The sequence below is a fragment of the Biomphalaria glabrata genome, chromosome 9, assembly GCF_947242115.1.
Source record: "Biomphalaria glabrata chromosome 9, xgBioGlab47.1, whole genome shotgun sequence".
Classification (NCBI taxonomy): domain Eukaryota; kingdom Metazoa; phylum Mollusca; class Gastropoda; family Planorbidae; genus Biomphalaria; species Biomphalaria glabrata.
Window position 1 is genome coordinate 12,846,245 of NC_074719.1, and position 16,425 is coordinate 12,862,669.

Sequence of the window (16,425 nt, forward strand, 5' to 3'; positions counted from 1 at the left end):
TAAATTATTATTATGTTAGAAACGAATGAATATTCATTCATTCATTATTATTAATGGGTTTGAAGGTGCAAAAATTGGCTAGAATTAGGCTACTCAGAATACAGGGGGGGGGGTGTTGTACGTGCACCACCTTGCACCCCACTGCATGCGCCTATGATTATAGATCTAGAGCTGCCTCTGTAAACCAGCTCAAGTTACTAGGCCTTGTCAACACGCATCGTAATGCGATTCAGATTGCCTCACAAAAACAGGATTTTAAACATTTTGCCTACTCCTAAACATCGCTGTTACTGTCACGACTGTGTAGTTTGCTATGTGTGTAGCACTTTGATGTCCGGGTTGAAGACAGGAACATGTGTCTCTTGAGATTATTAACATAGTTAGTAAATATCCAGAGAATTTTATTTACTCAAATATAAAATATATCGTTTATCTTATAGACCTATATATATATTATACAGGTTGGTTTATCTACATTATATTTTAACATAATTTAGCGGTCTTCTAAATCAATTTATTTTAAAAAGGTTTGGAGGAGTGGTGTGTTCAAGATCTTTATGCCAGGTAGTCCTTTGTCCAGAAAAAAAAAACAACGCCATAATCCTAGAAATAGGAAATAAGAAATATATTTCGCTCTCTCTCTCTCTCTCTCTGCCTGTAAGAAACATTCAACAGGTGAATTGCTTTTACCACTTCCATAATGCGAATGTTTACACTTGTCACATATTATCAATATCCATATAAACCATGCCACAGCGAAAATGTCCCATCTACGGGATGAACACGTAGTCCGTATGCCTGACAATTGCCTTCCCAAGGGATATAAGGATACCCTAAAGCCCCCAAGGGATATAAGGATACCCTAAAGCCCCCAAGGGATATAAGGATACTCTAAAGCCCCCAAGGGATATAAGGATACTCTAAAGCCCCCAAGGGATATAAGGATACTCTAAAGCCCCCAAGGGATATAAGGATACTCTAAAGCCCTCAAGGGATATAAGAATATTCTAAAACCCTCAATGGATATACGAATATTCTAAATTTGGTAAGGCATATAAAGATACTCTAAAGCTCCCTCGTGGAATATGGAATCGGCCATGTCCTAACTCCTTGATTCGACTTCTCCTCATAGCGTGGAGACGTGCATGTAGGGATTCAAGCTTTGATACAAAGAGGACAGCCATCAGCAAATAACGAAAGAGGAAAGTAAAGCAAATTTCCCATTTTAGACCTTGTGGTCTATAGGGCAGATGAGGTAAGAGTCATCTGTTTCTGTGGCCTACGGCTTTCGAGGGTGTCAAGTGGCCAGCGCAACGACTAACCGCCTTTACTTTTCCCCAATTAATGTCAGGTACCCATTAGAGCTGGGTGGACTCAGAGGCGCCCAAAGATTCCGAATTTAAAATCCCAGTCTTCACCAGGATTCGAACCCGGAACCCCCGGTTCGGAAGCCACCGCGCCTCCTTATATATATATATATATATATATATATATATATATATATATATAACAACAAGAGAAAAAGTAGGCTAGTCTTCAACAGAACCAACCTACCAGTGCTTTGTGTGTGGTCGAGATTTCAAACCAAAGATTGGACTTCGTAGCCATCTTGCCATCTTCGAGTTCATAGGAAATGAAATGCTCATCTACGACCAAGAAGGAGGAGCTATATAGACCCCTAGGCATTTTAAACGTATATAGTATATATATATATATACTAGTTTCCACTTGCGCTGCCTGAGACGCATAATGGGCATCTCTTGGAGGGACCATGTCTCCAATCAGGAAGTTTTAAGATTGGCCAATATGAACAGCATGTATGCTCTCCTGACACAAAGAAGATTACGCTGGCTCGGACATGTCACCCGCATGCCAGATGGCAGAATCCCGAAAGATATCTTATATGCTGAGCTTGTGGAAGGAGTCAGACCCAAGGGCCGCCCAAGACTAACATATAGAGATGTCTGCAAGCGAGACATGAGAGCCTCAGGCATCAGCGAAAGTATGTGGGAAAACATAGCCAAAGACCGGAGTGCATGGAGACAGACTGTGCGTGCTGGGACAACCCTTGCTGAGAACAAAAGAATTGAAGCGGCTTTAATCAAGAGGGATAAAAAGAAAGCTGCCCTGTCTGCTAGCCCTAAATCAGAGGCATACACATGTACGAATTGTGGCAAAGTCTGCCGTTCTAGAATTGGCTTGATTAGCCACACCAGATTCTGCCCCGTCTCAAGATTAAGCTAAAACCAGTGACTCATTTGGGCGCATCCATTGCCTTTCGAGACAAAAGGAGCCATATATATATATATATATATATATATATATATATATATATATATATATATATATATATATATGCTAGTTCGTCCATCGTGGTTCGATGATGACCACTTTTGTCATCCAGGGGGCTGAGGGCTTTGCACTGGGGTTTTGTGCCTCCTCATGTGGCTGGTGAGACCTATGTGAGTCCGGAATGTTCGGCTGCACACTGGGCAGTTTATTCCAGCTGGAGCTAGTGTGCATTTAACGTAGGTCTACAACGGTGCACATGTTACCTAATAAGATCTACTTCAATGGCTCAAGCACGCTGAATACTGACTGCAAGTTAGTGTCCCGGGGGTGGGGGGCGTAGGGGCGATTGCTCCCTCCCCCTCCCCATCAAAAGTTCTGGGTTGAATATAACGGCAAATACATACGAATCTCTTATACAGAATATGTTCTAATGGCATCTTTCTTATTACCAATTCAAACATTTTCGCCGATACACTAAACGTGGCTTTAGATCTGAGATATCTTGTTTTCATGATTCAGACTTACTAAAGTCTTGTAATATTGATTATAGTGCTTGGTTGCATATTGAAGACTTTCCATCCATACATCACTGTGGCGCTACAACCCATGGAGGGCTCTGGCCTGCTTCAACACATCCCTCCATTCAGATCTCTTCTGAGCCTTTCGTCTCCAAGCCCTAACCCCAAGCTGTTGTAGATCTGTCTCCACATCATCAATCCATCGCATTCGGGGTCTGCCTTTGGGTCGCCTGCCTTTTGGTTTTTGCCTGTATACAATTTTCGCTCCTCTGTTATCTGACATTCTTTCAAGGTGACCTGCCCAACTTAGTCTGTTCTTTTTTTTTTTTTCTTTATTTCTGTCACTATCTGTGGGTCTTCATACAATTGATATATCTCATGGTTGTAGTGCGTGTCCTCCACCCTGTTACATCTTGTTAAGTACCATAGATTTTCCTAAGAATCTTCCCAAGTATTTAGTAGTTTTTCCGTTGTCTTACTTTAAAGTCTTTTAAAATTATTAAAAGATCTTGGTTTCATATTGCAGATTTAATTTAAGTCTTTTAAAATTGTTTAATATAGTCTTCGTTTCTTCCTTCCTCATTACAGCCAATTCATGATGGATCTAGAGTTGGAGGCAAGTTTCTAGACCCATGAATGACACATCAGAGAACACTTAAGATGTGAAGTACTTTGATGAACTCATACAGTCTAAACCAAAAAGTTCAGATTGATTACAAAATGAGATGTTAAAAAAACAAACCAGGAAGCCTGACACATTAGCGTTAAGACTTAGAACTATTCACAGGATAGCCCGAAACACGGTCGTGCTATGCTGATGTGGAAAACATATCCATCTTCTATAGGCAAGAAGATGTGTAACAAAGATACAAGGAGATTCATATCGTCAAATGCGTGTTTTAAGAATCTCTTAGTATGCTTAATTTCGTATTAAACAATTTATTCGTGTATCCTGAATGGAGGTAACGGGTAGCCAAATAGAGTACAGTTTACCTGACAGTGCTACGGAGTCGATAATTAGCAACTGCACTTTAGAAACTGTAGCTGAGTTTAAAGACACAGCACCAATCTCAGACCCAGGAGAAATCAGTGAACGCGATGAGGAAGGCATTACGAACGTGGGAGTTGACTACGTCAGCCTGGCCATTGAGTCCAAGAGCGACCTGGGCTCAGAAACAGCTAACAGGAAATCGAGCGCAAAGGATTTACACAAGAAACCAAAAAGTCCACGCAAATATTCCTTTCATGTCGGCTGTCTTGTCATTTCTATAATCAGTAAGTCGGCTTTATTTTTAAACAGTCGAAATAAATGTCGGTAGATTGTTATTAAATCCTTTTAAGCACGTTTTCGAAGTGTCTTCAAAAATGAAGATTATCTGGACCATGCCCTAATCCAAACTCCAGGCAGGGCAGCGGGCATGGTTAGTCCTACCACACGAAAATGTTTGTTAAATGTTTTGATGTTTCGGACGTTCCTTCAGACTTGAATCTACTTCCTAAGTTCCTGGTCCAAGTCTCCCGCAGGACGACGAGGAGATGACAACGGGCAGGGTATGAACCCGGGACAATCGAGACGACAGTCCAGAGCGTATACCGCACAACCAGGCAGCCTTTCAGCCAACTTTTAATAGCATGCACCTGAATTAGCTTAAATTAAGTAATCAACGGTAGCTTAAAAGGGTATTTTAAATGCCATCATCATCATCTAATGTTTTCCTTGGCGTTCCTCATGGAGCATGGGGCCTCAGTAAAAACACGCCACTCTCCACGGTCTCTTGGCTAGTTTTTTAATGGCTTCCAAGCTCTTTCCTGTCCTCTCGGCTTCATCTGATCTAGTACACTGCGTCGCTACTTAAGAGTCAAATTTAAAATCAACATTTTTGAATGTAACAATAATTAATTCATGTTTCCTTCAGTTATTATTTACATGTAGAGCTCTATAGATAACGTATCTATTTCACAGCAATTAAGTAAAGAGAGATAGTATAATTAAACAAGCAAAATAAAAAAAAAAATAATTTAAAAGCGTATAAATATATATCACTAGCGGATCCAGAAATTTGATGGGGGGGGGGGTCTGAACCCTAACCCTAACGCCCAGTAAACCCTTACCGTAAGCATAAACGCGCATAAAGCATATATATGTAGCCTATGTATATATGTGTGTGTGTGTGGGGGGGGGGGCGGTAGAGTGAAAACGATTAATCCTCGCCCCTTTTTATAATTTCTGCTAATGATTGCATTTGGCATTAAAGAATAGGAGGTGGGGCGACTCGATATAGCCTAAGAATTTAATTTATGGCATACATAAATTATATTAGTGACAGATTTTTTAAAACTTTTGCCATTTCTTAACTAAAATACAAAAAGAAAAATGTATTGGTTTGTCCGACGGGCGGAAGGCGAATGCATGTAACGCCCCTCCCACCTGGTACAACCTTTTTTCATTTTATATTTACTAATTATAAAATTTGAGATCAGAGTGGTGTACGACATAATATATACAAATGGGTTCAAATATCAATATTTAGCTTAAAATTATATTATATAGATATACAACTAATTTTGTTCACAAACTATGATTTTTCCATATAAATAGGACCCCCCCCCCACACACACACTCAGAGGGCTAGAGTGGGGAGGGCAGTAGATGCAATCACCCCCACCCCACTGGCCAAGATACCAGAAGGGGAGAGACGAGACATAATATAAAATTTATATATTAATTCAACTAATTTTGTTCACAAACTATGATTTCTCCATAAAAGTAGGACTCCCCCCCCCCCTTTTAAAGGGTTTAGGTGAAAGGGCAGAAGATGCATTCGCCACCCCCCCATCGGCCAACAGAGGAACGAAATAATATTAAGATCGGTTAAAATATCAATAACAAGTTTTAATCATATAGATATTTAATTGATTCTGTTAACAACCTTGATTTTTACAAATAAATTGGACCGCCCCCCCCACTCAAAAGTTTAAGGGGGGATCAATGCCATCGCCCCCTCCCCACCCCACGAAATCGGCCAACAACAAAAATTAAACTATTAATTACATTGGATTTTCAACACAAAGATCTAAAGTAAATTGTCAGACAAACAGGAGAGGAAATCAATCTTCACAAGACGGATCGAGATTTAGTTAGTTCAATTCATCTTGAACAAGTTACTATAAGTATAAAGGGAGAAAAAATAATTTTTGATTATAGGTCTGTAATAATGATACGTACTATCCACAGGTGTTTCTCTAGTTCTGCTTGCTTACACAGCAACAAAGTTAGTTATTGGTGAGTTACCCATTCAGCTTTCTACTACAATTATTTGCTTTGTCTGTTAGGTCAGACAAATAATAACAGACGTTAATCAGGCGTGCAAAACAAATCACTTGGTAACGTGTAATTAAACTAATTAAACAACACACTTTGGAAACAATATATTTATTTGGATATAACATGTTAGCAATAAATAATTGAACTCATTTAATTTTTAGAAAAATGTTATCCCTTACTTAGCATTCTTTATCATTACAAAGTTTATATTTAAACTCCCTCGGACTGTTTGTCAGGATTCTTTGACACATACATTTTTTCTCCCACTTCCTACTCTCGGATCATGTTGAAACTTTGCATAATAATTCATTATCAATGACAACACATGGATCAATTAAAAAAAAATTGACTCCAAATTAGTTAACAGTAATTAATTATTTTTTTAATGTAGAAAAGGGGAAATAGATCTTGCAGTATTGAAAAGAAATGCCAGTAATTGAGCATTTCTTTCCTTTGTATAAGCTTTTTTTTTTTTTTTTTTAAAGTATTTTTATATATTGCTCGTTTCAAAAGTACTTCTACTAATTGCAATGATTATTGTTTGGCAGGCAGCATCTATTTCACAGATTGTCAAATGATACCAGTCCTACCAATATACCTGATTGTTGATGCCTGTGTTACTCTTGTATTCTTCACTGTGCCTTACTTCTACACAAGAGGCCACAAAGAAAGGCCCAAAAATGGACAATGGAAATTCCCTGCCATTGTCAAAGTTGGTTGTGGCCTGACCCTGATTTTGTTTCTCTTTCACACAGCCTGGCTAATTTATGGTAAGAAGTAACTATGTCTTTTCAAGTGCTAAATGATGAAAGACTTTTTATGTATGTTCATCTTACACTAAATTATTTTCAGAAGATAGATTATATACATTTTTATTAATAAAATGTGTCAAAGTTGCCAGAGAAAGCAAAAGTTTTTGTTTCTGCACATTTAATTATTTTTGCTTTAATTCTCTAAGAAGGCTAAATATACCAGAGGAGGTAATTAAAAACCAAAATTGAATTTGATGAATTTTTTGGTAACCCTAACTTAACTTAGTTGGGGAAAGTGTCAATAAAGAAGACAAGCTTATTTAAAGGGTCCAAAAGTTTAAGATTGATGTTGAATCTATTTCTGTGGAGTCCTGGGCAAGCTAGCCTGCCTCATAGTGGTGCCCAAGTGGAAACGATTAGGTCAAAGAGTAGCAAAACAAGACTCCTGTGGGGGTGCCTAAAGGGTTACAAGAGCATCCTCTTTGCACTGTACAGAGTTGTAAAAAAGCTCCCACAACCTTGTCACAAATCCATCTGCTGTTCTTCAAGGGGCCGTTCCATAAATAGCATGTTCCACACGGTTAGCCTGGTATAGAAAAGGAAAATGGCAGGGTCCCAGTGTACGCGCCTTCTGGCCACAAGTTTGACCCCTGCCAGACAGTGAGAGGGAGCTCTTGTTCACTTTTGCTGGCCTAGAGTCTCCAAGAGATGAAGGCTCAACTCTACCTGACAGTTTCAAGAAGAAGAATTTCTGTGGAGTTCTCATTGACATTGAATTCTATTGTGTATTCTAACTTGGATAATTGTGTGTTTTTTAATACTACAATTTCAATTTGCATTATTAACATAATTAATGCTTAAGAACAGCATTGTAGTAACCACACAATTCCAGCTGAGACCAGCAGGAATTTAACTGAGCTCTTACATACCTGAATAAAAAGGATCAAATCCTTTGATTACCTTATGAAACTAAATTGATGAAAAAGTCATCAATACTGATTTTAAAATTACTCTTTTTTAAATTACCTAGTAGGCCTAACTTAATGTAGACTATATGTTCATTGACTAGGTAGAAATTACTTATGCAGAACATAATTTTTTTTTTCATAATCAAATGTAAACAAATTAAATCACAATATGTAGACTACTATTCAATGAATAGTTTGGATTATAAAAAAAAATATTATTTGTTTTTCTATCACTAGGAACAGTTTTAGTTGTGGACACAAGAAACACAATGTACAGTTGTACAAATGCAACAAATATGCAGCCATTACCTGGTTGTCTTAAATGTAATGAAACTTTGGCAAATTTCACACTGATAATTGTAGTTGTTCAGTGGGTAATTGTAGGCCTCATTCTATTAATAGTCACTTTTCTCAGCTGCTGCTTTTTATGCTCCATATGTTTCAATAAATAATTTGTAAAACTTTTAAGTGAGATCCATGAGGAGTGATATTAATAATAGGAGTATGATATGTCCAAACAGTTCAGAAATGCCTAAAAACTAGTAATGTGAACTTTTATCATCCTCATTAGTTTAGCAGGAAACTAATTAAAAATTAACAACTTGAAAGGTAGTAATGTAATCAAATGGGAGCTAAAATCATTATTTAAAAAAAAAAAGATAATTGTATGCATATTTTTAATAAAAAGTAAAAGTAAGGTTCCCCTTTCAGGCCTTTGCAATCTATAGGGTAGATGATGTTAAGGGCATCCATTTTTTTTGGCCAATGGTTAATGAGCAGGGTTCCATGTGGCCAGCACAATGATTAAACGCCTTTACTTTCCCCAAATAAATTAGGTACCCATTAGAGTTGGGTGGACCCTAGAGGTGCCCTAAAAACCCCGTAATTCAAAATCCCAGTCTACACCAAGATTCAAACCCAGGATCCCCAGGTTCGGAAGCCAAGTGCCTAACCACTCATGTCTAAAAGAAAGTTCTAACAAAAATAATTCAATGGCATTTAATAAGCAAGTGGAGGTTCCTTTAAAAAAAAATTACCCATGCATGTTCATGATGTAAGTGATAAGTTTATGCTCTATATGAAATAGGAACAAAAGTTTCCTATGTATATTAACTTACTTAAGTCTAAGGAATAAAAATATGATTATTATCCTTGTTTTTTGAAAGTTATGGTTTAATGTTTTATGCAAATGTATGTTTGCTGAGTGTCTCTAAATTACATAATTCTAACTAATGGTGTTATTCTTGTTTGTGTTAATGTGAACATAAAGTTCACTGCATTTATTTGGTCATCTCTATGGTATCATAAGCTTGACTTCAAAGAGGGATCCATATTTCAACTAAATATGTTTGTTAGTTGTTTTTTTTATTTCTTTTATCTTCTATTAATTGGATGTAATCTGAGTGGAATGACATGCTTGATTTAGGTTCCATTTTAAAAATTCATCTTATTCTTTTGTTAGTTGAAAGTAACTTTAAGTGATAGTAAAGAAGAAACATATACACTTCTCTCAAAACTTATGGATACAAAAGCTATCACAATTATGAATGTTTATAATTTAGAAAATCCTTTATTTTTTATAACTATGTACAATGTCATTTAACAAACATTAGCCAACAAAAATATTAAAAGCTAAATGTTTTTGAAGTGAAATATTTCACTTGATATAAATATTTTCATATAAAATAGTGTTTTTGGGTTAAGTCTTTCTAAAATTCTGTTTCACTGTTTGTAACATTGAACGGCTTATTCTAGGATTTCTGTAGTTTCTCCACCACAGGTACATGGTTAAAGCAGACAATGTATACCTGAAATATACCATTAAATGTTAAACTATTCAGCCTACTAAACTGGTTGAAATCATCCATTTGTTCAATCTGTTTTGTTTGAAACTATATGTTTCATGTACATTTTAATATTAATTATAGTGAACAATTAATCAATAAACAAATAGTGTACAGTAATTAACATTCAGATGACATGTGATACTTTGCACAAATACATATAGGATATTCATAGTGGTTATATGTATTTATATACTTTCTTTATTTCTGTAGTTATGGAAATTTAACATTTATACCAGGGTAACGAAAAAGAATCAAATAAAGCCACAACTTTTGTTGTATGTTGATACTTAGACAAGAACTATTCCAATTGAATCTGACTGAAGATTGTTTGGATTGTTCTGATTGTTTTTTTCACAATTTTTATTTTATCAAGAAAGAACAATTTGACTTAATGCTGTGCTAGTAATAAAAAAAAAAAAAAAAAGTTACATACTCAAGACATATAGTAGCTTACCATGTAATGACATAAGTTAAATGTTCATTTCGTAAGGAAACAATAGTCTGTCCTCCTTCAGGTCCACCTGGTACACTTGAATCTGTTGGTGGGAATAAACTTTATTAAACCCTAGGAAAAAGATATGTTCACATCCTAAGTAAAGTATTGTATGTTCAGTGACTTAGAAGAATGTTGGGTAGCCAACACAGTTACTAACCCCAATTACCTTTGCCAAGCTACTGTCACTCTTGTATAAATATGTGTACTGGTTAGTGTTATGCTTTTTACTTTTCATCATCTAAACCTTCTTATACAAGTAACCTTTTAAATAAAAGTAATAATTTCCACTATCAACTTTCATGCTTAATACTTTGCTTACTGTTACAATATAACACTGCCAACCTTAACAAAACTGTGTGAGGCTCATAATGTGACATTTTACATACAATCAATTTAAAAAAAAAATAAACAAGATTGTGTATAAACCCAAAACAATATCCCAACACTCAAGTAATTTTTCAGTTTCTAGCTGTATAAACAATACAAATTTACTAATACTTTGTATTTTTTCTTGTTGCTTTTAATAAATGTTTTTCTTTTCACAGTACCAAAAATAAGTTGTTTTGTTGATTATGGTTTAAGGGAGCTGAGCTTACTTATGTCTGCATCAATGAACACTTCCGATGTCCCAGCAATATCTGCCATTTCCTCTACTTCCCGGCTCAACCAGAAACCATCTTTTAAAGGGTTGGATTTCATATACATATTCTGATGATGAAAAACACAAATATTTTTGTTTGGAAGAAAAAAAACAACAAAGAAAACGTATAAACCTTACTTCTAAAAGTAAAATCTATAACAATTCTATAAACGCATATCAAAGTTTCAAGACTAATTTTTCCAATGTCAATACTTAGGAAGGGTGCAGACATTGTGAGAGACAAATATGTAACTATGTGTTATAATCTAACTATTGCCCAACTGATGTCTGTTGTTTAGAATCAACAGTAGCTATTTTGTAAAAGAAAAATTAAAAAAAAATCGATTTATAGCCATTTTTACCTTATCACTCAGTCTAACAATGCCTACAAGATCAACTTCTCCTTCAACCTGTAGACAATCACATAGTAAAGTCATACATTAAAGATCATAAAGGTTTAATAAGAAAGGATATAGTGTATTTATGACAAGAAAAAGTAGCCTCAAAGTTAACAGGTGAAAAAAAAACAACTCGGTAAACAAAGTTAATCTTAAAAAACAAAAACTACACAAATTAAAAAAAAAATTTAATGTATAAGGTTCTAATATTAAAAATTAACTCTCTATTACACACCTGACCAGCTGATCTCATTTGAGGAGGACGATTCTGAAATTTCACATGACCTCGATTGACAAGAATTGTTTCACTAATGATTTAAACAGAAATATGATAGCATGTAAAGAACAAAATTGTACAGATAAACTACAAAATTAAATGTTCAAAAGATATTTGAAAATTAAACTTTTAATGGTTCTTAGCCAACCCTGATTAACCCATATTTCCTAATGTTACTACAAGTCAATATTTAATATTAAATAGTTGAATTGGGCATTAAATGACACTGTGAGATATAAAAAGGCACTCTGCAGATTCTGGAAATATATCTAGCCATTACACATAACTCTTTGTTTCCTAATCTACGATATTATCATTGATTTTACCTCATTCTGCAGCCAAATCAACGATATTATCTTCGATGCTTAAAAAGTCAGTTGTTTTATTTTCTTTCCTTACAAAATGCTTTTAAATAAATCTTGATTAGTTTCCCTTTGGAAAAATTGATTTTTTTTTTCATTTTCATTGTGTTTTTACAAACAAACAATGTTTTTAAAGAGTTGGGTGTAAAAAAAGATCTATTTTTCTATATTAATTTTTTATAGGGGGTGTGACATGAGATAGTGATCTCAGGACAATCAACATATATATTTTATATATATATGTAATATATTAAGTTTTGTGAAAATATAAAAAACTATCATAAAAAGGACTTTTTATTCCATTTGAATAAAAAAATAATGCCTAGATCTTGTCTAGATCTAGTTTTAAGGAAGACTTGTCCACAGTCATGAAGTTTTAAGTTTCATTATCCAAAAAAACAAATTTATTTTGGTTTTATATACATCAATTTTAATTATCTACAAAGGGTGTGCATTCTTTAATTGTATACCAAATATAACATTTTCTGATAAAAAAAAAAAAAGTTATTTAAGTTTAACCATAACAGGGTAGTAAAATATTTATGAGCAAAATGAATAGCTGTCGGAACATGGAAAATAATTATTGAGAGAAAAAGTTAATGTGCTTTGTGTAAAATGACAAGCTTTTGGCAGAAGTATGTGTGAAATAATATCTTCATTTTTTTTATATAAACTGTAGCAAAACAGCATTTTAAAATAATTTAGTGCTTTAAATGGATGAAAGAAAACGTCTGTCAAGTAGGGATTGAGGACAGCAAGGACTTACTCCCTGTCTGCTAATTTAAATGGAGTCACAACATGCACGCCCATAGATGCTGCCTTGTTTTCTCCTCCCATTGTGTCAGCAGCATGGAGGTTTGAACGAGGTCCGATGAAGAGCTCTTTGGAGTGATCAAATGTTCCTCGTACTTTTACTTTTCTGTATTCCATGTTTTTTAATTCCTTTAAACTGTCAAGCAAATAAACAAACATTTGTAATTGTTAATTTGTAATTAATTAATTAGATGATGCATTCACTAAAAAGGAAGGGTTACAAATACAAAGCAATACAAATTATAACTAAACCTTTCTACTATTTGCTTAAAGTAATTAAATAAAATACAGTATTTAAGAGAAGGTTTCTGTATATTTTTTTAATGAAATAGAATCATGTTAAAGCCTTTCTTTTTTTTTTAGCATTGCAGCTTTGGTATATAACCAACTTCATTATGCTCTGATGGATAGATACACAATTAGGAGATATAGTGCTAACCAAAGAATACCCTAGTAAGCTACAGATTATAGGCACATTTTATTTCTACTTTAATAATCTACCACATTAATTTTTTAAATGTTCACATTATCAATTCAGTTTTACTACACATTGTGCATTATATATTTAATTATTTGTTTAAAAACAACAACAGTTCTTAATAGAAATTACTCTTCTGGTAAGGGAACCGGAGTAGCCTGCATTTTTTCTTCCATCTCTTTGATCAACTTTAATTTCCATTCTCGCCTCTGTATCTGCCAAGTGCCTAGTCCAAAAGTAGCCAGAGGCACAATCTGTGTAAAATAAATAGAAAACTTTTAGATATCAAAAAGATATGTGCTCATGTAGAACCATCACACTGGACAGGTTAACACATCAGCTGCTTTGATGTTCTGAAGAATACTTTATAACAGAGTGAGGCCTATAATCTGCACTTGCCATAATCTCTTGTTTACAGTAGATTAAAAAAAAAAGCTTCTTAAATATGAAACAACTAAATAAAGCATTGTCTCTCATTATGTGTTCATTTTTAATTTATCAAAAGAATATATTTTTGACTAGTGTCTAATCTATTTGATCTATGTTTAAAATGCACAAATACAAACAGTAATATCTTGTGGTATTAAAAAAAAAATTCCTACCAAAAGTGGTAATCCACTTAGAAAGGATTTTTTCTGGACTGCTGGTTTTTCTCTTGGTATTTGTCTTGGGGGATTCACATCTTGTGAAGTGTATCTGTGACCTACCTTGAACACAGAAGATAAAACCTTTTACTTTTAACTAAAGTTAAGTAAATACATTGAACTAAATAGATCTAGATTATAATTTTGAGATCTTAATTTAGAAATTTAGATTCAGAACTAAAAAAGATCATATTACTATTTTAAGTATTAATAGTAGTGTAGTAAGTACTATGTAGACTCCCATAATAACAGGGTTTCTAAAACTGTGGAGATGTGATGTACAGACATTGGGTGTGAAGGTGTACAATTTAAGGACTTTACATATTCATTGTTGTAATTAATCCATGTTTGAATTTTAATCAACATTATAACCAATGTTTCAAAATGATTTAAGTAAGATATGCTGTTTCCACTTCTAAATAAGGTGTAGCATTCTTATTAGAGAACAACAATATTGACTCAAAATTTCTTTTAACAAGAACATATTTCAATACTACTCCACTAAATCCATTCTTCTTGAGTACTGTCAGAACAACTGAATCTCTCCCAACTGTTATACATATTTCTATTTTTTAACCAGTGTGCGTTACTTGTAACACAAATGTTTCTTGCATCACATTATTGGCCAGTGCTGCCTTCTTTTTTTACGGCTTAATTTGACTTCTTTTTAAAACTAGGATGTATAATACACTTTTGTTACTAGCTCCATACCTATGCAACATCTCCCTCAAGACTAAGCTAAGGGAGGTAACTCTTAGTTACAAACGCAGTCATATTACAAATATATCTTTTACAATACTAATCATCTAAGTCACACTTATTTGGAGTCTTACTGGTTATGCCACTATAGCTGTTTTGCTGATATCTTTAGAGTACTGAAAGCAATGGAGTTTTTGCCCAGTCCTAGGCTACAGCATTTGCTGACTGTTGAAGGTCTTAGTATCACTTGGTGTGTCAAGCAAAGTAACTGCAGTCTGAAGTAAATCTGACACTTTTTTGCAAAACAGAAGAAAGTTTTGTGCAAGAAATCATTCAGTCTGAATTTCTTCAGCAACAAAAACTGGTTGGTTATGGCTGTGTAAACATTAGTACATAGCCTGAAGTGGCTTATATGCATAGCACCATACTTATATGCCTTAAGGTGTTGGCTTGTTTTTCATGTATGCGTCATTTCCAGGCAACCACAGTAGGCTATAGTTGTCTTGTCAACACTAAGTTAAGCTGTTGGTTTTCCTAATTGATTCAGGCAACTGATTCTATGGGATGCTTTAACTGCACTAGGGAAGAAGGGGCACTTGTACAAATTTGTTGTAACATATGAATAAGAAATGTGCCTTAATCTTAGTGACTTTCTAAGTATTTTATTGGGTTTTGGTTTTGTATTAATTTACTTTTCTTTTTATTCTTCTTTGCTGAAGTGTCTCTAAATTTTATTATTTTACTATTACTCTAATCAAATGTGAATATTTTTTTGTTATAAATTTCACAGCTCTATTTTATGTCTGTTCTAGATCTGGTTTCTTTGTTTCTTTGAGTTGCGGGTCTCAAACAGAGGATGCAAATATATATTCTAATATATATTTTAATTAAACCTATATTCCTGTTTGATTGATAAATTTTTTTTTTTTTAATAAACCCTAATCATAGTATCATCATAGCCTTGCCTAATGAAATGGTACTAATGACTAGACTCTAATGCTTTGTTTGATTTTTTAAAATAATTTCATCAATATGAGGGTTCCATGATAACTTTTTTCATTTATTACTAATCACTTATATAATATATTAACTAATATTTTGACTAACGTATATATATATATTTACTAAGTATAGCCACAATGATACATACTTTACTTTACATAGTCATACACATAGGCATGGAATAGATCAGGTTAAGTAGGTATTGGGCATTGTATTATAATTATTATTAGCTGTCATGATTAGCATGCATGATTATTGATTAGCCGAATTACTATGAATTAGATCTAGATCTATTCTAGTAGTGACTGTAGTGGTCTGTAAAGACTATGTTACCTTGCCTGTAGTGACAATTAGATTAATTAGATTTTCAGTACTTGAATTACGTACCTTATCGAGTCTTACACGACTTTTGATTCTAAAGAAAAAGCAAGAACTTTTTGAATGAATGGTCGACATTCGGTCTTAGAACTATTGTTACAATTTTTATTATTCAACAGCTTAAATAGAATAGATCTCTAGTTCTAGATCTAATAGACCTAGCTAGATTTTCTTAATTTGTTAAGTTAAGGGTATATACAAGAACATATCACTAATAGATCTAATGCACAAGAGTAGCCTGCCCTTTGTTGCCAAGTATCTCACAAAGTCAAATAGCATTGAAAAAATAATCTAGATTTATGATAAAACCTAGATATAGAATCTAGATCATTTATTGTGTCCAAATACCACTTTTTAAGCTATATACCTATAATAGGCTAAAGCTAATTGTGCTGCCTATTATATAGTACAGGTAAACCTGGCCCCGAATTCAAAATGAATTTAAAAGAAATAAATAAAAAAAAAAAACTCTACATTTTTAATACGCTACTGAACTTTGATAATCATATACCAAAATTAATACAAACTATATTATA

The 16,425-nt window shown here is 34.0% G+C and overlaps 2 protein-coding genes across 5 annotated transcripts; one reads left to right on the forward strand and one right to left on the reverse strand.

Moving 5' to 3' along the window:
• Positions 1-251: 251 nt before the first annotated feature.
• LOC106080317 (uncharacterized) lies at positions 252-10,158 on the forward strand. 4 transcript variants are annotated; one of them, XM_056041635.1, is made up of 6 exons: positions 305-461; positions 1,133-1,255; positions 3,399-4,085; positions 6,046-6,093; positions 6,684-6,905; positions 8,093-10,158. In XM_056041635.1, exons 3-6 carry the CDS (start codon positions 3,767-3,769, stop codon positions 8,305-8,307), a joined length of 804 nt encoding a protein of 267 aa, XP_055897610.1. In that variant the 5' UTR covers positions 305-461; positions 1,133-1,255; positions 3,399-3,766; the 3' UTR covers positions 8,308-10,158. The 4 variants fall into 4 exon arrangements, with proteins under 4 accessions (XP_055897611.1, XP_055897608.1, XP_055897612.1 ...); XM_056041636.1 differs by lacking the exon at positions 1,133-1,255 and having other exon boundaries at positions 252-379; XM_056041633.1 differs by lacking the exon at positions 1,133-1,255 and having other exon boundaries at positions 301-461.
• Positions 9,406-16,090, reverse strand: LOC106080316 (surfeit locus protein 1-like). Its single transcript, XM_056041632.1, has 9 exons — positions 15,899-16,090; positions 13,769-13,873; positions 13,299-13,420; positions 12,642-12,824; positions 11,472-11,544; positions 11,201-11,248; positions 10,795-10,906; positions 10,157-10,238; positions 9,406-9,663 (listed from the first exon to the last, which is right to left on the reverse strand). The coding sequence occupies exons 1-9, from the start codon at positions 15,965-15,967 to the stop codon at positions 9,555-9,557; spliced, it is 903 nt and encodes a 300-aa protein (XP_055897607.1). The 5' UTR covers positions 15,968-16,090; the 3' UTR covers positions 9,406-9,554.
• Positions 16,091-16,425: the final 335 nt, after the last annotated feature.

Excerpts from the sequence above, each read along its gene's own strand:
- LOC106080317 (XM_056041636.1), top strand. The coding sequence starts at position 3,767 with ATGGAGGTAACGGGTAGCCAAATAGAGTACAGTTTACCTGACAGTGCT. Across the intron at positions 6,094-6,683 it reads AGCAACAAAGTTAGTTATTG|GCAGCATCTATTTCACAGAT; the intron begins GTGAGTTACCCA and ends ATTGTTTGGCAG. Across the intron at positions 6,906-8,092 it reads CACAGCCTGGCTAATTTATG|GAACAGTTTTAGTTGTGGAC; the intron begins GTAAGAAGTAAC and ends TTCTATCACTAG.
- LOC106080316 (XM_056041632.1), bottom strand. The coding sequence starts at position 15,967 with ATGTCGACCATTCATTCAAAAAGTTCTTGCTTTTTCTTTAGAATCAAA. Across the intron at positions 13,421-13,768 it reads TAAGTGGATTACCACTTTTG|ATTGTGCCTCTGGCTACTTT; the intron begins GTAGGAATTTTT and ends TATTTTACACAG. Across the intron at positions 11,249-11,471 it reads AAATGAGATCAGCTGGTCAG|GTTGAAGGAGAAGTTGATCT; the intron begins GTGTGTAATAGA and ends GATTGTCTACAG.